We start from the raw sequence: 21,996 nt of genomic DNA, 5'->3' as shown, positions 1-21,996 counted from the left end.
ATGTCAGTGTGAGTGTAAATGGAGCAGGACAGGAACACAAATATCTCTGTCTCGGCATTTCACAGAAAGCTCAACGCAATGATAATATAAACGTAGCTCCATGACAAATCAATACAAGATTGCCTTTCTGAAATGTCTAATTTAAGTACATATAGATAGTCTACAAACCAGAGCAAAACCGCTGTATGTAGCTCTGTCCTCAGCAGGCTGAAGGATATCAAAAGGTTAAAAAGGTTGGTGCATCTGAAGCAGCATGAGGTGTGATGGATGTGCATACATATAAAACCCCCTCAGAGCACGATATGAGGGACTTTCTCTTTTCACTGCTTCTGACGTGATGATCCTTGACATGCGTTGCGGCTTCATTACCATTCCTCACATGAGCCGAGAGACATTCAATCTCATCTCTTTCAATGTTTATCTCTCAGTGAGTTTGCTCGGTAATCTTTTTGGAGCAGATGTGCAAAGTTGGGGAAACACACGCATCAAGAGGCACAAGTGATCGTTAATGCACGAGTGGAAAGGAAATCTTCTGACATGCACTGCTGGAATACCTTGAGCTGCGGCTCAGATACTAAAATCTGAAGAACTTTACTGTAGGTTTCTCCTTATTCTTAGTTTATTTTTTTGTTATAAAAGATTTCTTTGTGGTTTTTGTGATGAGCATACCACTTAAAGTAAATGATTAAAGCCTATAGACCATCATTACACCAAACTATCCGCTTGTGCTGGACGGCACCTACACAGCACGAGGAGGAGAAAAACAGACACTGGTGAAGAACGACAGGGAGAGACAGAGAAGGGGAAAGAAATGCCGGAGTGACGTGACCAGACTAGTGATGTCGTGGTGAATTACGAGTAAAGCTCCAGAGCAAAACGCTTTCTTTACTCCCAACAGTCCGCGTTGTGGGAAACAGGCCACAGCATAATAAATGGATAAAAATGTATTGAGAATTCACACTGACACCCACTCAAGCGTCTTGCAAAGCCTATTTAAAGCACATCTATGCAAAAATGCCCCGGCATACTCTGCCAACGCTTCGTATTCACGTGCAGAAAATGACTGTCTTTGCACCGGAACATACATTAAATCACATTTTCAAGAAAGATCTTTTAGGGATCTTCAGTGGACAACTGTTCATCCTTCTGCTTGCATGCAAACGATGGTCATAAGAGATGCTGCACTACCATCCACAGTTTGACTGTTCCTGCTTTATAACTGGGGAGGAAGGCACATCTGACAGCAAATAGCTTGATGTTACACAAGCTGCTGCGAAGGCCCCCTGAGAGAGTGTGAGGGACGGATCTGTCACCCCTATGGCGAACAGCAGTCGGCATGCAAACAACACATTTGCATACAGGTGTAAATATAAACATGCACCCATGCATTATTTACATGCATGCCAACAGAAAATAGTCTGGGAAAGAACAAATATGGGATATGTTAAAATGTTAAAACCGAGTGTGGAGTACAGTTAATCCCAACTGATGAATCCCCATGCAGAAAAACTTTACAGGTGTCTTTAAAAACACAAAACAAAAAGTTAAGGCGTTTATCCCCGCAAAAAAAAAACGAGACATACTCATATTGCTGTAACTCCCATTGGAAAGCAAAGAAAACAGCCCCTGGACTTAAAAAGCTTTTTCCAAAGACCATTCACTCACTCTCAGGTGAGCTAACCTAACAGCCAATCAATATAAATCCAGTGTTCTGTACTCTCCTCCTACAACTCCTTTTCTCTTTCTGTCTCCCTCATATAAACACACAGACGGGCTGGGACACACTGACACACTTCAGCACTGCAGGGATAATCCAGACACTCCTGAAATGTCAGTGTCTCAAGTCCATAGGGTGTAGGGTTAAAAGAAAGAGAAGAAAGCATGGGAGGATACCGACAGGGATCAAAACTCATTGGGCTCTTAGATCTTCCAACAGAGAGAAATGAGTTGCATTTAACCAGGGAGCTTTGTGTTGTCAGAGGTGGATACATGAAAAAAAAAAAAAAGAGGAATGTAAGAGATAAAAAAAAAAAAAAAAAAGAAAAAAACCCTCATGAGTAATACAGTTTTATAGACTTTGGAAAAGTTATCAGGATTTATAATGGAGACCACGTTTCATTCAGGAACAATTTCTGATAAATAGTGCAATCATTTTAGTCAAATAATGACAATATTCCAAATGTTGAGGAATTTGCTTTCAATATCTGATGCATGAAAACGTAATACCATGCTGTGGAAAACAGCTGAGCACCCAAGAAAAGCTAGCTGTGAATTCCACTTAGCAGCAAGTGGGCGAATGAGGATTTGGCATTTGGCGATTGTCAGATGTTATTTACATTGTCTCAAAGTGGATGTTGATGGGGAAGAAAAATCAATGTGGATACAAACAGTCTAATGGTAGGGTAATGTGTTCCCCTGGGCGGGCAGCACCGGAGCGCTCATGTCAGGGCGCTGCTGAGTGGAGGCTCAATTCACTCCACATTTTCACCAAGATTTCCCTCTGTCATTTCTTCAATCCAGTCTTGTGGTTATTATTTTAGGACTGCATTTTCTGAATGTTAACTCTGAAACCAGTCAAAGCTGTGGTTGCTACAGAAGTCAAGATGACTGAGATCAAATTCATGTGATTTAAGTGATGATGTTAATTGGTTTGATTGTTCTTGAAAAAAAATGCACAAAGAGACTCCACATACCAAACAAAAGCATGAAAAATTTGCTTCTATTGTGTTCCTGGACCACTCAACTTCTCTGTCAGAAGTCAATCAATACAACCCCTAAAACACCACAGTCATAATGAACTAGTTTGATGGTGGGAAAGTCTTTCCGACGCAAAATCTGAAGTAATGACACAGGAACAATTGCCATTCTTGCCAAAAATCAATTCCTCAAGCAATTAAAAAAGTATAAAATTTAACTGAATTGCACTTTTTCCATGTAAAATCATCTGAGTAAATAAATAATTTTATCCTAAAATATAACTTCAATAGATTTTCTTTACATGAGGTTTGCTTCCAGGTTGAGAGTGACATGTGAGGTTTCTCTCAGTTATGGGAAGGATGTAAATCCCAGGACACATCATCAGTAATGTGCCCTTGAATCAGGGGGGTGTTTCAACCTTTCAGTACCAGACACCCTCATCAGAGGTGTCCAGCTGTAGGTGATCAGGACTGAACTTGTGTCCCATGCCCAATCATGAGAATTGTCTAGTTTTAAGTGGTAAAACCCATGGGACTATGGATGGCAGGGGGGCGTCCACTTCCCTGAGTCATGCCTCAGGGTCACCGTGTACCTGACCTGGTTCTCAAGAGGGACTAGTTTTGTGAGCACGTCATGTTGTTGTTGATCTTTCAGCTCAAGCAGGGTCCTTCTGCTTGATCCATATCCACTTTCTGCTTCTTCCGGCTGCTCCAGAGACTGAGCTAATTGTCTGTCATTCAGCCTGTCCACAGATTCAAAGATCTTTCAGGAGCCTGATGGTGACAGAAGCCACAAAACCTCTGCACCCCACTCCAACTAGATAGACTTCCGCTTCCCATTCTCTTTATTGAGCGTGGGCTGCCACTTATGTGTAGCGCATTTTCCTAAACTTATGAGCCTCCTCAGTTGAATTCTCCCATGGAGCCGTGAGCTCTATGATCTAAAAACATTTCAGTGAAAAGGAGCAGACGACTCGTCTGGGCTACGGATGGTGGCTACAATCTCAGGTGGAAAAATCAGTTGCTGGCCATTATCGATCAGCATCTTCCAATCTCCTACTCTCGGGGGTAAAAAGTTGACGGCATTGTTCTTGCTCTTAAGTTCTGCCACTAAACTCTAAGAACCTGGTTACGCCTACAGCAGAGTTTTAGGCAGTCACCTGTGCACCCGCAGCTTGTTTGCACGGGCAATTTCGGGAAAATCACATCCAAAAATTATATGCCTGTGTCCTACCTTGTCATAGTAGGCTGAATTCTATGCTTGTGCTAGCCCAGCGCCACAACCAGCCACTGCTGCAGTGTTTTCCTAAGTGGCTCCGCCAGTTTGAGCATGTGCAGCCAAAGTGGCGGGCGTCGCAGTGATCGAAACGGGCGGCCACCAGTCGCTTTTTGTGAGTAAATGTCAGTATATGCCACTGAATATGCCCATATGGTCACCCAAACCTTTACCCCTTGGCTACTACCATGCACGGTGTACATGATACTGGCACTGCTCTGTGCTCCACATGTTTGATGCTCCAATAACTGTCTAAAATCAAGTAAACTCTCCCAAACCGGCAACCTGCGTGGTGCTCTCTGAAGGGCAGGGGGAGGAGGAACAACGTTGATGAGGCAATGTTACTTATTAAATTCTGTGTAATCACTCTGAAAGAGCCAAGAATCAAACTGCTATCACATGATTCACTCACGCTTTATGGTTCTGCTCAGTGATTAGTGATTAGTGAGTGTTGACAGACAGGGGCATCTCGGTTTTGAGGAGAGGAGCTTGGCCATTCGCTTAGTGCTTATGCGAATGTAGCACAAGAGCACAAAAGGCACCAAATGGCTAAAAAAAACAACTGATAAATTATTTAATATTATTATTATTATTATTTCCACAATAGTAGATTTTTTACAGCAGCAGTGTACTGCTCAGACTCACCAACACCCTCATTGCACCCCCAGCTTTTGTTTTTATACCCCAACTGTTCCAATTTCTGCCTAAATCCCCGGCCTTCAGGTGTAAGAGCTTTGTGCAAGGAGAAATCTACATTTACAGTTTACAACTAATCGGAACATTAAAGACATTTTTATAAAATACCTTGACCAGACACGTCGTCTTCTGATATGTCATTTATGATAAAGACGGAGGAAACACCATTGAAACATGTCAAAGGTATGTTGTAAAAACCTACCATTCATGAAATGAATGTTTCCTAATACGGACCAGTGTTTCAAAGCCACATAACAGACTCATGTGGAGAAAAAAATTCAGAGTCATTAAATACTGCTCAGTCATTCACCAACAGAATACATGCTGTCAGTGAGTACAAAATTTGGCCACAGGCTAGGAAATAGTAATTCTGTTGGCCTTTTTTTTCTTTTCTTTTCTTTTCATATGCTGTTCTTACTACTTCCTTGCTCTCTTTGAAATTCTCTGTATAAAGCCACCTGGACACCTCAGAGCTAAAGTATCTCTGAAAATTAGCTGGCGAGTCTGTGTTGGAACGACTTTTGAAGTTGGAGGTAAGTGGTTAAAATTCAAGCCAGCATAAGAGGAACAAAACTGAAACAATGGAGGCAGGCCAGCACGTCTGCATGGTGTCCTCTGTCCCCTGTGTTGCCTTTTCCTTGCAGTGCGCATGATCAACTGTGACTTGTGTGCTGCATCGCCTGCCAACAGCCCTTCTTTCTCCTTTCAAGTCACTTACCTTCCACTGTTTTCCCTTTTTTCTTTTTTAAGACAGTTCAGCCGTGCCTCAGGTGCGCTACGATAAGTGCCCTCGGCAACAATTACCACAAAGATTGAAAAAGACTGAAGATATCTGGCCACCCAACATGCCAAATGAGCCAACTAAGTGTGGGACAAGAAGCTGACGACATAGTAAAATGTGCAAAACAAGCACAGTCAGACTGCATTTTGAAGGAGTTTGGGAAGTGATCAACTTCCCGCTGGCTAAGAGAAGATTCAAAGAGACTCTGATAGGCTACAATGCAGGAATCTCACTTTTGAGACTGTCAATCAAGGTCTTATCAGGACGCGTTTCAGCACAGCTACGGAGTGAATGAGAGAAAGTGACACGGGATTTCCAACGGCCATCTCAGTCTGAGATGAATGAATAAATTATTTCTAAATTTGCTTCTTTTATCAACAGCTCTCTAATCCTCTCTCTGTCTCGCAATCTGAGACTCACATACAGGTCGGGCCGTGCCACCCCTTGTCCCGTCGTGCCAACAGCCTGTGGATGCAGCTTTAAAGCCTTCCTTTGTTTCTGTTTGTGTTTATTTAGCTTCTCCTGAACTGCCTGTCTCATACACAATTTTACGATTGGCCTATGGCAAAAGGGTTTTTCTGACATACAAATAGCAAATCCATTCACTTATTTAACTCACGTTTAAAGTTTGGGGCAATAAGTGGCGGAGTGTGGGAAAAATATATTTGGGTGCACAACTTATGCAGGTGTGTATATGTGCATGAGAGTTTGAGCTCGTACGAAGGCCACTGCGTTGTGCGAAGCGCACGCGAGCGTCGGTGAAACAGCGCTATACGGCTGGTGGTGGTAATCGAGCTCACTAATTACTTCCTGAGCTGAGAGAGTTGTCAGAGAGAGGAGGAGCTGCCACAGATGGTGAGAGACCCACACTGACGCCAGGATATCCTACCTCTTCATCATTAGAGCCGTGCGTGTGTGTGTGTGTGTGTTTGTGTGAGACTGAGTAATTGAGAGAATGAGCGAGAGTGGGTGACCAAGATTGAGTGTTCAAATTACACTTTAAAAACCACAGAGCATATGATACACCCAAGCAGAATGCGACACGGCCTGTCAGATAAATTACTGTTATCCGTCGATTTGTTGTTGGAGGACATGACCGTTAACAGTTGTAAGGTAGCTGTGATCCCGCTGCTCGGGATCTTTCGGCAGTACCTCACCCTGTCTCACTCTTTCCTCCGATCAAATTCACGTGCAGATCCTCCCCTTCACTCCCTCTCTCAGCATTTTAGCAGACAAAACGCTCGCTACTCACCACTGCGAGGAGCCTTCAGTGCCGCTGACCTCCAGCAGGTCATAGTCATCCTCCAGTTGGAAGTCGGAGAAAACCAGGGCGATGGTGTCTCCCGGCTCTGCCAGCACAGTCCAGGTGCAATCAGCGTAGTTGTTATACTCGGCGGGGTAATTGGGAGAGGTGATCACCCCGCTCTGGCCCCGCAGCGTCCCTCCACATCCATCATCCGCTGCGGGGAACACAATGAAGTTAAAAAATGTGAAAAAAATTAATGGCGGAGGAATGTTTAAGCAACAAAGATGATCGCGTATGCAGTGTGGAGATGACTGGATATTTACAGACAATTTTGAAACAGCTATTTGTGACTCAACAGAGTTTGAATGAGTCATAGAAAATCCAGGCTGGCTGTTGTTTTTAAAATGAGTAGTGTGTTTGCACAAATATAACACTCATATCTACTTCAGATGCTGTTTTGAAAATAGATGGTATTCAAATACCCATTAACTTTTCTGTCAAATACTGTTAAACTGTCAATTTTTTAAGTGAAAGAATGTTTTTTTTTTTTTCTTGGAGGATTCTTCATCATCCAAGATAACTCTGATGTGCTATTTAGGAACAACAGGAAAATATACAAAACATATCAAGAGGGATTCCATAAAACCGGGCACGATATACCATTTTTAAGCCTGATGTTATGGATTGCTTAAAGGCTGGTGAGATAACGCAGCACAAAAAGTGCAGCAATACTGTAGTTAATTGCTGTGAAAAGAAACAAAAAAAATTACCTCTTAAGTTATGACAACTTTAAACCATAACTCCTGCAACTGAAAGGAATGATCTATAATTTCAAGACAAAATTATAATCAGTGTGGAAAAGAGGGGAAAATGACAAAAACTTGGAGAAGTCCGTTCAATACCAGATCACAGAAATGCATGAAGCATGAAGACCTATAACATGGACAAACCGATTCAGCATTCATCACTTCGCCACGCGCCGAGCTACATACTGTCGATCTAAGAAGCATGGAATTGTGCACTGAATTACACCACATTGTTCCTTTGTCTGAAGTTTTGCCGTAGGCCAGAAGACAGCAGTCGCAGGATTTGAAAACACCCTACAGTGCTTTTACAGTCAGCAGGAATCAGAGTAGGATGCATGATGCAACCTAATGCAACATGGAGGGAAGTGATTAAATTCTGATTAATTCAGATTTGTGGTAATCAAAGCTACTCTTCCCTCCCAAAGATCGCTTTAAGGAGACCATTAAATAATAAAGCATGCGTTTAATGTGTTGCGAGGATAATTGTCTTGCCCAGCTACTGATATGTTCATTACTGAATTGAACAATAGATTCTGCAATGTCTGTGGCTTGCACACTTCAAGCATATCTTCAGTGGATTGGGGCTTTGTGTTCCATGTGGCTGGATGGAGATACGCATCGAGAGAGGATTTTTAAAGACACAGCACGACTACTTTTCGTGAAAGTGTGAGCTTCTGTTTGTATACATGTTGAAATCAGTGGAAAGCCAAATGTGTGTGGAATTTTAAAGAGGAGGGGGCGAATTGAGAAGGAAAAAAAAGAAAAGAGGGTCTTGTCTATCGTCCATCTACCCGTCACCACAGCAACCCCCCAGAGGGAGGACAGGGGGGTGTACGGGCGAGCAGAAACCTGTGAGGTGTGAACGCCAATAGGAGGGGAGCCACGACAGAGGGTTGAGGAGAAGGAGATGAAGAGGATGACAGGTGACATGCGAGGACGGCTGAGAGGGAAGCGTGGAGGGAGGGTGGACAATGAAGAAGAGAAAGAGATGGCGAGCGGGGTGACAGGTGATTGTTGCAGTGGGAGTGACAGGAAGTGGGATGCGGGCTGAAAAAAGGATGAGGAAGTGCATTGATATTCCACGCAGGAGCGTTTCTTCACACTTGAAGGGAAGTCTCTGACTCCTAACTCCCTCCCTCACCTTGACTCCCTCTGTCACTCTCTGCGTTCTGCGGCTGGCCGACGCGAGCGCTGTAACGACAACCCAGCTGAAACTGGCTGCACCGTGGACGATATGAACCCAAACAACTGCTCGACACTTTAATATACTGAGGATTGCAGAAACGTATTCTTTTTTTTTCATGCAATTGTGGATGTCAGGCTTCTTCCCACGGTTGAACAGGACACATTTTCAAGGTGTCACTTAGGATGTCATGGTGTCTCATAAAGTGTAAGGAGGGGCTTCGATACCGCTCATTGTCATGGCAACTCTCCAGGCAATCACACATGCTCTAAATATCTAACATATCTTTGAACACATTTAACATTAATGTTTATTTTCACTGACTGTATCTACAGAAAATAAGTAAAATCTCTGTCCTGTCGTCTGTATTTTCTCCTCTCTGTTCCTTCCTGCACCATCTCCGACACTGGAAGTTCACGATCCATTCCTCCTGCCTCAGTCAGGTTTGCAGCAAATGGATTAGCTTGCTGTCTGATGTCAATGTGTCTGTTACTCTCGCTCTCTGACAATCCTCCTATCGCAATCCGGTGCCACAGAAAGCCGCCACCTCTGAGCCTGGTTCGGCAGAAGCTTCTTCTTGTCCAAAGGGCTTTTTTTTCCTCCTATTCACTGTGTTCTGTGCTTACTAATTTGAGATCATGTGCTTTCCTCTGTAAAAGGGCCGTGAGATCATGGCGATTTTGCAGGGGGTGTGCGACATATAAAACTGAATACACACACACATACACAAACCACAAATGCTTGGCATTTTAACTTGTCAGCAGTAAACTACTTTATGGAAAAATATGCAGCTGCAACAAGTGGAGGCATCATTCGGAAATTACTTACAGTTTAGGCTGTGAGTAATCTGAAGCTAAGAAGAATTGCTGAGCTCACTTGATGATAAGTGATGCAGTTCTTCAGATTATGAGCAAAGAAAACAAATTGAGTATGAAAACAGGAAATGTGAAACAATATCTGTGCCACAGAGGGCTCGCTTTCATCTCTGTCCCAACAGTACTGGCAGATTTGCACTCTCCCGAGTCCAGAACGGTGAACTTGCCAGAATGGCCTGCCTGCTCCCAAAGTACACCGCGAGTCCTGCTCCTGCACATATGGGCAGGATCTATAATTGGAGTGACATTAACAATACACTTATGCATTATGAAGGGGCACTCAGGTGTGCACGTTGACTTTTATGTGGCATGAGGAGACCTCAATTAATCACATGGGGAAATTGCCAGTTTCTAAAACTTGTTGGCATATAATTTGTACAGAAAAAAAGGTGGCATAATCACACCCTTGAGTGCTTGAGTAATTTTTTTCTCTCCCCCTTTTCAGGATGGAGCCTGCGTGGGTGAGGAAGGAAAATAAAGGAGCAGGGTGGAGGTCCACTTGTTAATGAATGACAGAGAAAACACATGGAAGCAACATGTCATTGACAGTTTTTCATATGAATCAAAATCTGTTACAAAGAATGAGTTACGAAATCCTCACACTAACGATTTGTTATTCAAACGTAGAGCACAAGCACGTGCATGTGATTGGTTGGGGAGGGACTGTGCTGGCGCACGAAGCCCAGCCATGTGTGCTCCTATGTGGGCTTCCTGACTCCCGGCCTGGCTGCAGATGGCATAGTGTCTCAGTGGTCTGCTCAGCAGGCACGTTGACACCGACCATCGGCCACACAAACACACGGACAGACTCGATCGCACAAATCGGCGAACGTATAGCTCTGCACTTGAAAGTGTTTTACTTATGCAAGAACTTACTTACCTTAAAAAAAAAAAACCAAAAACCAAACAAAAAAAAAAACCAAGATATTGTACGACAGTGTGACTTTTGCCTACAGTGAACCATTTTCAAGGACTGTGTCATCTTGGGTCAGACGGCACACACTGGCAGGTGTCACTGCCGCGGGGGTGCTTGCTAACTCTGAGGGAAGGACAACTGGCACAAGCACCTGACTGGGAGCAAACACATGAGGTCCTGCCATGGTAAATAAGATATCAGTGGAACCACAAAAAACCCTGTCAGGTCATGTGGAGGCATGGGTAAATACGTATGTGTGCGCATGTGCGGTTTTATCCACTGGTGAATTAGAAAAAACTATTAATTAATTAAAAAATTATATTTTTCAAAAGCAGCTAAGTCATTTAAAGGTTTCCAAACAGTTAAGAGAGAACAAACAGACTTTTTTTGTTTTTATCCTGGTGCAATGAAACCATTGTCAAGTGATGTTTCCCAGATGGATTCTTTTTTTCTTCTTCTTCTTCTTCTTCTTCTTCTTTCTATTTTTAAATACAATTAGTCATTTTTGAAAGGACCTATCAAAACGAACTGTTACTTTGTGGGACACATCTCTGAGCTGCCTGTCGAACCCTTGTGGACTAAAATCGTTCTTAGAAAACCACTGATATGAAAGATCAGAAAACTGTTTACTCTGTTAACCAAAGCGTTTTGAAGCTTGGCCCGAAAAGCCTGCCGCCTCTCGCGTACCTCTGCAGTAGGGGAGGGGAAAATCCCAGGCGGCAGTACCAGCTGAAGTGGCGAGGCAGGACAGCGTGGTGTGACCCTCCAGCACAAAGCCTGGGCTGCAACTGTAGCGGATTTTGTCCCCGATGTTGAAGGTGGACCCCTGCTGGTGGCCATTGTGGAGCTGCCCAGGATTACCACAAGTGTAGCTGGGCAGAGCTGGAAAGAGGAGGAAAGACACAGAGGGGAAAATGGAGAGGGGGGAAGTTAATGAGGCAGTGTGCGGGAAAGCCTGCGGCATTTGCGCCACGTCTGCGTTGCCAAGAGACTTGAACAAGTCAAAGGTAGAGGGAGAACAGATAACAATGCACACAGAGTCATTTGTGACCCAAGCTGTCTTTCAAAAACACACCGATAAAAATCTTATCTTTATAAATTCATACAAACATTTCTGTGTGGTGGCAGGGCTGCAGATAAAATATGACAATCCATAATATAGTCAATAAAACACCTCACAATAAACACAATGATAAGATTCTAGTCAGATCATTCATTCACAGGTGCCAGGTTGGACATCAGTGCCAGTGCAGTGATGGACCAGCATACAAATAGGCCAGCTTCTTTGTTGACAGAACCTTATCTAATTGTGTGGTATGCAAATAAAGTTCAAAGAAAGTTCAGCCAGTGACTTGTATCTGGAAGCTCTCGCTTTATTTGCTTCATAGTATTCAATAACATGAGCGTAAATTATGTTTTTCCTCGCCGATGTACATTAACGGTGGCGAAACCCACGGCACTCTGGCTGCAATACAAACTGTGTGGCGAGAGGATGGCTTTCTTCACGCTACATTTCAGATAATAAATCCTCAGAGTATGCATACATGGGCAGTGACCAAACATGTATCACAAGTACACAGATACACACTCGATCCCATCCAGCTCGGAGTCCCAGTCACACACTCCCACACAGCAAGGGACCTGGCCAGCGCATGTGCTGGACTTTGGATGAATCTCAGTGCCTCCACGGGGACTGGGATGAACTCTGGCGAGGACAGAATGGCTCCTGCACAGCCACACAGCCCACTGGCACATCTCCATCACACTCGATCCATATTCCCATTTCTACCTTATCAGGTGTCTCGAGGTTCAGGATGAAAGAAAACATTTCAAAAACCACCAGCTTGCTTTGTTTATGCATTCGTGAAATGTTTTCATTCATTTGGGTTCAGATAAGCCACACAAATGACAGACATACCAGCTGTAAAGCTGGTACATTACAATGTTTGAAACAGTCATAATTTGATAGAGAGGAGCCAATAAAGGATTCACGGAATATCTGTTTGTTGTTTTCATCAAATAACCCCCCTACATAAAAGAAGGTAAAACTTCTTACAGCAAGGTCTAACAAGGGCAGATCAATCATTTTCCCCAACAGTGCTTTCCACAGAGCTCGAGCTGTGGAATTAACTGGCTGATAAATAAACAGGCTGCAAACAGTTTGTGACCAGTTTACCCATCAGACAACAAACATGACCTCTACGTGCTTGATTTAAAACATGCGAGCGTGTGTGTGTGTGTGTGTGTGTGTGTGTGTGTGTGTGTGGTGCCCCACAGTATAATCATAGCTGCGATGCGAGGCAAAAGAGTGACGCTATCTCACAGTTTGAAGTGAATATTGACTCATTGTGCTCATATTTGCACTGTGTGTCCATGGTAGAGAAGGTGAAAGGTTTGCTTGTTGACTGAGAATTTCCAAAACAAAGGCAAGACACTGCTGTTTCAATGTCAGTCTTCACAATTTGGAGAAAAAAACTACACATTTCTGACAGATAAAACAGGGCAGAAACTACTGATGTAAGAAAAACTTTCTCATATTTGGTATTACATTTTGTTAAAAAAAAGAAAGTATAGCCATATATCTTTTGCACATCCTGTAACTTTTGTAATACGCATGTTTTTACAAGCTCACACACACACTTTGACTTTCACTTTGCCTTTTCGGGATGAGTCAACTTTCATTTATGGCAGCATCACAAGCGCTAAACAAAAGGTTAAAATCTGCAGTGACTTGCACAGCTCAGAATACCGAGGCGGCGCCATACATTTCAATCACTGATTTCACAGCAGGTGTTTTCATCATCTGTCGAAGGCAGAACACCTGCTCACACTCCAAGGACGCCCGAGCCGACTCGGATTTACCTTTCGTGTAACTGGTTAGCACTTGGGCGCTCTCCCACCGGCCTAATAGCTACTCAAACAACAGACAGACTTGTCATTTTCAGGCTCCACTGTGCCATAGCCTTTATTTTGACCAGCCAAGGCTACATTATTACAGCTTCCCTTCCATCACAACCAGATTAGCATATAGCACAAGGACTCCCGTCTTATTAGCATATTAGCTGCTCGGAGCGGGGCTTCAATGCGGCGTCCTGGCTGTGGGGGGCCCTGTTAGCAAGCATGTAAGTGCTTCATCCCTGCGGTTGTGGCCATGTAAGGTTAGACAGCGCCACGGCGTGCGGCATATGGGGAAAAGGAAGCCATGCAAGGGCGGAGGAGCGTACGGGCATGAGGAACTTTCTTACTGCAGATGCTTTGAGACAAGTGTGACTAAATATATTAAAAGTGGCCGCAGTCCATTTATTCTCAACACCGTGATATTGTACATGCTGGCTTACCGGCATGTCTAAATGGAATGGGGCCATCGTTAATGTTATTAGTTACACCTGTGCTTTTCCAGTGATGAAAAGTCCAAATATCAAGTGAGAAGGGTCTATTTCTAGACCGAGAGGAAAATGGAAGACGACGATGACAGATGTGTGAGAAATAAGACTGTTTAACCACTGGAAGAGAATGACAGTTTATGTGCGTGTGTGTGTGTGTGTGTGTGTGTGTGTGTGTGTGTGTGTGTGAGAGTGAGCGACAGAGAGAGAAATAGTGACAGAGGGAGCGAGAGATGAACAGGATGACTGATTTCATTGCATTAAAACTGATTGAGGGCACAGCACTGTCAGAGTGGGAATGTTCGAGTAAGGGGCACGCATGCACGAAACGTGTACGTGTGTGTGCGTGCGTGGAAGCGTGCATGTATGTAATATTCTCATCACGCTCTTCATTTCAGGTTATTAGTTTGGGCAGTAAATTAAGTCTAATAGCGCCATTACTCGTGCAATCCCCAGAACAGGGCTACGCCTGAAGCAGAGGACTGGCAAAAAAAATACACTTTATAACTTGGCTGAGAATCATCAAGAATCTACAAAAATATGTATTTGTCTGAAGACAACCGAGACAAAAACTTGAATAGTTACATGGTGACAACCCATACTCAGGAAAGCAAGACTTTAAAATTCATTTGTCACCCTTGTAATCATTTATATCCTAAACTTAGGGAACGTGAAGAAGAAATTTTGACAAGTTCAATGGGAAAAAAACAGTGAAACAAGCAATACCGAAATGCAAAAAAATAGAGCTTGTGAGAAAATACGATTGAATTTTAAATATTTATGAGATGAGTTCCCATTAGTCTCAATTATCTTTCACACATCAGACCAATTTTATAAGTTTTCAAGCTGCACAGTGCTCAAAAGAAAACTTTGGAGGAGTTGGTTGATCCTCCTCTTGAGACGGAAGCTGCTTTCATTGCAGGATATCTGGCTTTTGTCGTCACGTGGCCTGCTGCCTCCCAACCCCCCACGTCCAGCCCCGCCAACAGCAGCCCTTAGGTGTTCTTCATGGCAGGTCCATAAGTCAGCGGGATGGGAGATTGTGACACCGCCCGTCCCTGGAGCCCGGATGCTTTAAGCACTTCCACTGCTGAAACGGCAAACGATGCTCCTCGTCCATCAATGCGGCTCGCTCTACAACACACACTGGCTCGTGGCTGAAGCGCAAGAACACAGGATGGTGCGTGCACGCACGCAAACACGCGCGCTCGCGGTGAAAAGCAAGGCGCCCGGCTATTCATCACACCATCTGCCCCTCACATCATCTGCTTACATTCCTGTATTCCTTCCCTTTTCCTCCTCATCTCCCTCTCACTCCGGGTGACGGGGACAAAGGACAGTGAAGGAGGAGCCGCTATGAAGCTCGTCTACTGTGGGATGACCCCTGACCCCAATAAGACTGATGTTCTCTCTTCCTGGGTGTCTTCATGCCTGCTCCTCAATTTGTCATACTCCCTTTCTTAAAGAAAAAAAAAAAAAAAAAGAAAAAAGAAAAGAAGGTATGCTTATATATTCCTGCACTGAAGGACACATTTGTCATGAAAGAGTACTCACAAAAACACATTGGGAGGAAGATTGTGAATCCAGAAATCGTAATGCAAGACTGAAAAACCCTGCTGGAGAATGGAATTTACTTCAGATCCAAACGGGAGAACTTTGGCAAAACGTCTCTGAAGGTGGAACTTTTTGAAAACAGACATTATCTCTGTGCAAATGGGGGATTTTATAGATCAGAGTCACCCATAATCGCAATCTAACTTTGTTGTCTGTCGATATAATTGTCCGAGTACTCGCCACTGTTAATGCTGAAAGCACATTTTTCTCCCAAACGTGTGGTTTTATTGCAAAACAGTCAACAGCACTCACTATTGGCCCGCCAAGGAAACCACATCACTTGCAGCGCTTTTGGCACTTCTGTGTAAACAGACACTGTTTTCAGAACGTTGCCATGTTAGCACGACAGCGTGACAGCAAGAAAAGTAGCTAGTAGAAGAAAAGCAGGGGTACTACAGAGGCGAAGAACAAAAAGAGTTTGCTTTTCCTTGTTTTAGTTGTTTTCCACAAGGCTTCAGCTGCTCACACGAGGAGATACGCTTTGAGAGTACTTAATTTCTCACCTTAGATAACAACAACCAAGCACTGAAATGGGAAAGCATATAATTACATGCATTAATAGTTTGAGATGACTCATATTTTCAAGAGAGAAAGAAAGGAACAGAGAGAGATTAGAAAAACAGCTTTGTCATCAAGAGGAAGGAATTACTTCCTGCAGCACCTGGCTCCATATTAGCTTCCAGCAAAAAAGCAGAACCCTAAAAAAAAAAACCCAAAACAACACAGAGGCTCACATTTCAGCGTGTGTGTTCCTGAGCAAAGAAAAAAAAACAAAAAAAAAAAACAAAAACTAAACGCAGTTCTGCTTTTACCTGTCAGGAGTTATGTGCAATTTTGTATTCATCCCAGAACACCCCTCCGCACTCTCATCTCTCTTTCCAAATTCCTCCACCTTTCTGTTCCATTTCCTGTGCCGCTTGCCTCGCTCTACGTCTTCCTGCTATGCATTTGGAAGTGACATTGCGAGATCGATCCCAACACACAGGTGCATTAGCTCAATAAGCAGTTTCTGCTTTGTCAAGCAGCAATTCAATCAATGCCTCCTGTTCCCTACACATGGGCTGGACAAAAGCCGGCAACTCCCATCACTTCTGGTTAGAGAGGCTGAGGAATGCAGAATTTCACTCTCCTTTTACCCCGTCCGAGACCTCGGCCCTTTCCGTGATCATTTTCAAATGATGGCCGAGATTATTTACCTCTTTTGACCTGCTCATATTCTGACGAATATGTGAAGTTACAGTAAACAATTCCTTTCCTTCTTAAAGTTTTTGCCTGTTTCCAGGTAAATACAGGTGTGTGGCTGGTCTTTAAAGACAGACAATATCACTGCTGATCTTGAAACGGATGCATTGTCTGCATTGTGAGTACAGCAATAGTTTTAACAAACACAATTGCTTCAAGATGGTGACACTGGTGTTGAGTGCCTTGGTAATATTGATTCTCTGGAACTTCGACTATCTTGGAAGGAAAAATATGTGGAAATAATGTTCTAGTGTTTTATAGCTGTCTAAGAGTGAGTTAGGAGTTTATGAAGAGTTACCATTCTCGGTAAATGTCACAGCAAATTATTCAGGTAAACCATTTTTAGTAAAACCATCCGGTTTGTGTAACAGTCTGTACAGGCCAAAGCTGTGTCTGCAAAACTGAACGTTTTTTTTTTTTTTTAGGACGGTGATTCATTAGCACAAAAATATTTGTGACTCACACTATAATTGATTTTTTTTTCTTCATTTTAAACAACTGCACTTACAAAATGCTGCAAATCAGATATTTTTATCCTCATTTTCCTCATTTCTGCAGTTTGTCAAAATTCAGATAACAGTGCTGTGGTGTTCAGACTTCCTGCTGGAGCCATGATGGTTGAAGTAATAGATGCACACTGAAATGCAGGGAATAAACACCAGGAATAAGAAAGAGCTTCTGGTGCTTTTGAAAAGCATGCCAGATGAAAAGGTGTACAGTGGGATAATACCAATAAAAAAAAAAGGAAAATAGTGATGATACATGCCATTTTTGCTGTTGGATTATTAAAAAAAACAAAAACACTTGCATAACAGCTGTGGAATGCCAAAGAATATGAAATGACTTGTAATTTTAATTAAAATTGAGCTGGTCAAAATATAAGTGCGACTATTGAATGATAACTGTTTGTGTGTTCTTAGTTTGAAAGGTTCAGTGAAGTGTCTGCAGATCAAATCTAACGCCGGCACATCGTTATTGTTTCTTACATTAGAGTATTTGAGGAGAAAAGGTTTGTTAAAATGTACACCAATGTAAGAAAATTACAATGAAAAGTAAAAATTGACTTTTGAAACCAAAAAGTGTCACTGATGGTATTCAGTATAATCATGAAGTTACGGTGAAGTGTCTCTGCTTGTACAGGTCAAAGTTAATATTTTGATGTGTGTCATCTGTCTGAATGGTTCTGGGTTAAAGACAGCGGCGTGCGAATGGAGATTCGAAGCTCTGTGCAGACGCAATCAAAGACACACAGAGTAAAAGCGTATACAAATACGCAGCGGACTGAACTCCAGATATCCCCCATTTCCCACGCACACAACAGCAGGTGCAGTAAAAAGGGCCAGTTGCTGTGTGGGAGGCGCTGAGGTGTGAAGGAGAGCTCATACAGAATTGATGGGTGCCGACAATGTCTGCAAAACGGAATAATGCGCCATTCAGTAGCCATTCAGTATATATGAGACTAAACTAAGAGGGATCAGGGAGCACGAGAGACTTCAAGGAAAGCCAGAAGACAGATGAGAGACGGGGCTGGGGATGCTGGGAGGAGAGATCAGTACATCTGTGTACAGCCTTGACTCTGTCTGGATTGAAGCATCTAAATCCCCCTGGCTTTTATGGCTTATCTCTCCACTGGCATAACTCTTTCCAAAAAGCCCCTGAAAAAACACAAGTCGCGAGTCCCGCGGTGGCGACTGCACGCGGCAAACACACAGGTGCACAAAGCAATTTTACTCAAAATTATAAAGATCAAAATGGATTGCGACTGCACTGGTTTACCTGATCGCCAATGATTCCCTGTAAATGAGGTTGTCGAACTACTGCTGTTCTGTGTGACTGGAAACAGCCGTATACATTAATACAGAACAGGAAACATATATAATACAGTAAGACTATCAAAAATTATGTCAGCGATTGGCTGGACAATATTACCTCTTCCTAATATTAGCAAACAAAATGTGCACTTATTGATCATGTTTAAAAAAATGTTTATCTCTCAGATTGCATTACGAAACACCAAGCGAAGGGCAGCTGCATCGAAACTAAATTCCCCAAGGTAAATATGTAATTTTCTGCTATTTAACTTTTTTTTATCGAAAAAGGCATCTCTCAGCATTTATTGTGGAAGAAATGATATTCAAGACATTAAAACAAGCTGGTCCTATTTCCCTTTGGGGTGATGCTTTTTTAATCTTTCTCGCGGCGTCTGCAAATAGTTTTCTTGGGTTCTGGATCTTGTTTACCAAAGTGCAATTGTCTCCGCGTGACTGACGAGCGCCTCACCGGCTCCCGCTTGTTTGCATTTGTGACTGCTTTTGTTTCTCCGACATTAGCATGATTTTCATCCTCCTGACATCAATCGGATGCACGAGCTGCTAGCTAGGAGGCAACATGCCGCCTATGTGTGTGTGTGTGTGTGTGGGCGTGTTCATGTGAATGTGACCAAAGATCAGAAGCACATGGAAATTGGCATCCGTTGCTTGTTTGTTAAAAATGTACCATTTGCTTAGTTGTTGCTGAAGGCAACAGCAAGAAACCTCAACAATCAGATGACTTATTGTTATGTGTTAGTGAAATTACTGAAATGTATACATTTCAGATCACTACAACTATGTGATATTCATATGTCACGAATTAAAGCGGATATTAATGATGATTGCAAAATGGACATTTCCATATCAGAAAGACAACAAGGTTAGAAAGCCTAAAAAAAATAAATATGCACATCAAGTGTCGGTGGGCTGCAGACAGTTGGTGCCGTCACTTGCTCTTCCTCACTGAGGCGTGACGTGCAGACAGTCAGACCAACACTGCATATGTATATACTGTCCTACAGGTGGGGCAAACACTGGAAGCCTGACATCCTCCTGTCTATGTTTTCCTGCATTTTGTCTTGCTTTTGCCATTCCCTCAGCCATTCCTCCTTCCCTCCCCGCTCGGCAGGTTGCCTTGGAAACAGTAGAGGCACACTGGAGAGGACCCGGTGGAAAAGGAAGTGTTGATGCGTAAATGAGCAGGTTTGTGGAGAACATGGGAAAACAAATGAATATCTTTCTGAGAACGGGGTTGCAGTGAATGGAAATCTGAATTTTTGACTTGCGTCGTTGGGCAATCACACATCAAATGCCTGGAGTCCCTTGTGAATGTGTGAATTCCTTGTAATAATCACAGCAAAATCCTTTTTTGTTTAATATATCAGATAACAGGTCAACTAATAATCTAAACAAGCCTTTCATTAAAGATGTCCTCCTCAATTCACAGTTCTTCAACAATTTATTTCTCCGATGTGTGGTAAACAGAGAAAGGGGCCGGCTGGTATGGTGCTGTCATACATAATCCTGAATAATATAAAATGCTAATTGAAAGATTAGAGCGGGACTAAATACTAATGCAGACAAGGTTCCATTTTCAGAGGCTAAAAATACATTTGATAAAAGGCTGATGTGATAATTAAATATATATATTATTCTTCAATCTTTAGAAAGAATGTCCTTTATAATAAGTATTTCAGGGTTATGAAGCTTGCCACTGCGGTAAGTGAGAGAGTTCTAACCGTCTTTTGTCTGCTTATGCCTTTTCACCATAGAAATCATCTTGTCTCTCCTGTATCTTCCAGTTGCGATTTGACATAAATACAGAATTTTTCTGTTAGATGGGTGCCATGGCAATGTCTTTCACTCAGAGTAGGAACCTTTAATACCTACTTTGCCGACACAAAGCAAAAAGTAAATTTCCGCAAGAGTAAAAACACCAAAAGCTAATCTAAAAAGAGTTGCTTCTGAAATTCAATTGTTTTCTTTGATTGCATTTGAATCAGCTGTTGAATGTCTGAAACAGCATCCGAGTGGAATGCATTCTGATCAACGCTATAAAAAGCTGCATTTGGCCAATTATCGAATTGTCGGTATATGGGACGAGTCAGGCAATTATGAAATCAATTAAATCGATAGGCTCTGGTGTATGACTCATCCCTGTAGTCATTATAGATTTCTGCATTTCCAGTATGAAACCATTAAAACTTTCCTTCTCTCCATCTATTTAACCTTTAATCTTCCCCCAGACTACATCATGCACTCACTGAACCATGCTCAACTTCACTTTCAGTTGTTTCCACATTCTCCATAATGTTTGCCGTTTTCCTCTTACCCCTGGAGAACCAACAGACTTTGGATAATCTGATATGAAAGATGTTTTCTGCTATTACTGTTGTTTCCTTTAAATCCCTCTCTATATTCCATAAGTTCTTGTTCTTATATGAAACTAACAGTAGAGCTTTCAGGGGGTTTGCCATGTCTTCTTCAGTGTTTGCTTTATCCCGATTTTTCTTTCAACTTATGGGCCCCGATGAAAGAAAGCTTCTTTTTGTTTTCATCTTATAAACAACTGACATCGAAAACGAGGATTACGATAAAATACACCGTTCAAACAGAGTTCAGCGTGCGTACACATGCCATTCAAAGACTGGATGGAATCACATTTGGCAGAAATCCTGTGATCATCTCATTGTTATCACAACACATTGTTTTTGAGCAAGACGACCATGTATAAGTAAAAACAGAGCAGAACATCATTACTTTCAATGACAGTTGCATGTATTTACTCCCTCTAGTGACATCAGCCTGTTAAAGCAAATATATTCATCAAAAGCAAAGCCAGTACGTTATCACTCAGTCATTTTGCCACTAGTTGGAGCTATAGAGTCATCAAACAGCAGTCAGCATGCCCTGTTGCTTTAAAAAAGCAGTAGACTACAGTCAGATCCTGTTTACTCGATGTTTTGTGGAAGTGGAAAATTTCTGTCACGTTTTCGGTGTCCGTTTACACGACATCACAGCTTTTTGAAAATGGCAAGAAATTTTCAAAAACAGACAGATACTTTGACACTGATTAAAATTTCCACTTTCATATATTCAGATTGGAAAACATTCATGCTTGCAGTGGGTTTTTATGTATGTACTGTTGCTGATTGTTGCACGCCCACCTGACTTCTCATTAACAGGTGGCAGACTTGGGATACACAAATTATTTTGCCTGCCAGTTCAGTTAATCTAACTGCTGGATGAAGCATACAGTTCGACTAGAAGTTCAACAACCTCCTTCAACAGCCTCTTTGTTCAGTTTGAACTACGTACATGTGAATTTCCCATTTTATCAATTCTGTTCAACGTTCTGCCTCTGGCAGTACAATATCAGATGTCTGTGTGTCTTCCAAATTGTGTGACTGCTCATCTATGAAAACTTTGGAAGTGTTCCCACCCCTACTTGAACTCGCATAAAAGATGTCA

At 42.6% G+C, this 21,996-nt stretch overlaps 1 protein-coding gene across 1 annotated transcript in view; it reads right to left on the bottom strand.

Annotated features, from left to right (window-relative positions):
• Positions 1 to 21,996, bottom strand: part of LOC115409692 (CUB and sushi domain-containing protein 1-like) — a 231,056-nt gene that overhangs the window by 151,845 nt on the left and 57,215 nt on the right. The window contains exons 4-5 of the mRNA XM_030120960.1: positions 11,163 to 11,357; positions 6,702 to 6,909 (exon numbers count right to left, since the gene is read on the bottom strand). Of these exons, the coding sequence (XP_029976820.1) occupies positions 6,702 to 6,909; positions 11,163 to 11,357 (403 nt within the window). The remainder of the gene's footprint in view (positions 1 to 6,701; positions 6,910 to 11,162; positions 11,358 to 21,996) is intronic.

Source organism: Salarias fasciatus, chromosome 22 (genome assembly GCF_902148845.1).
Source record: "Salarias fasciatus chromosome 22, fSalaFa1.1, whole genome shotgun sequence".
NCBI classification, from domain to species: Eukaryota; Metazoa; Chordata; class Actinopteri; order Blenniiformes; family Blenniidae; genus Salarias; species Salarias fasciatus.
The sequence above is the reverse complement of the archived record's forward strand: the minus strand, read 5'-3'. Positions and strand labels throughout refer to the sequence as shown.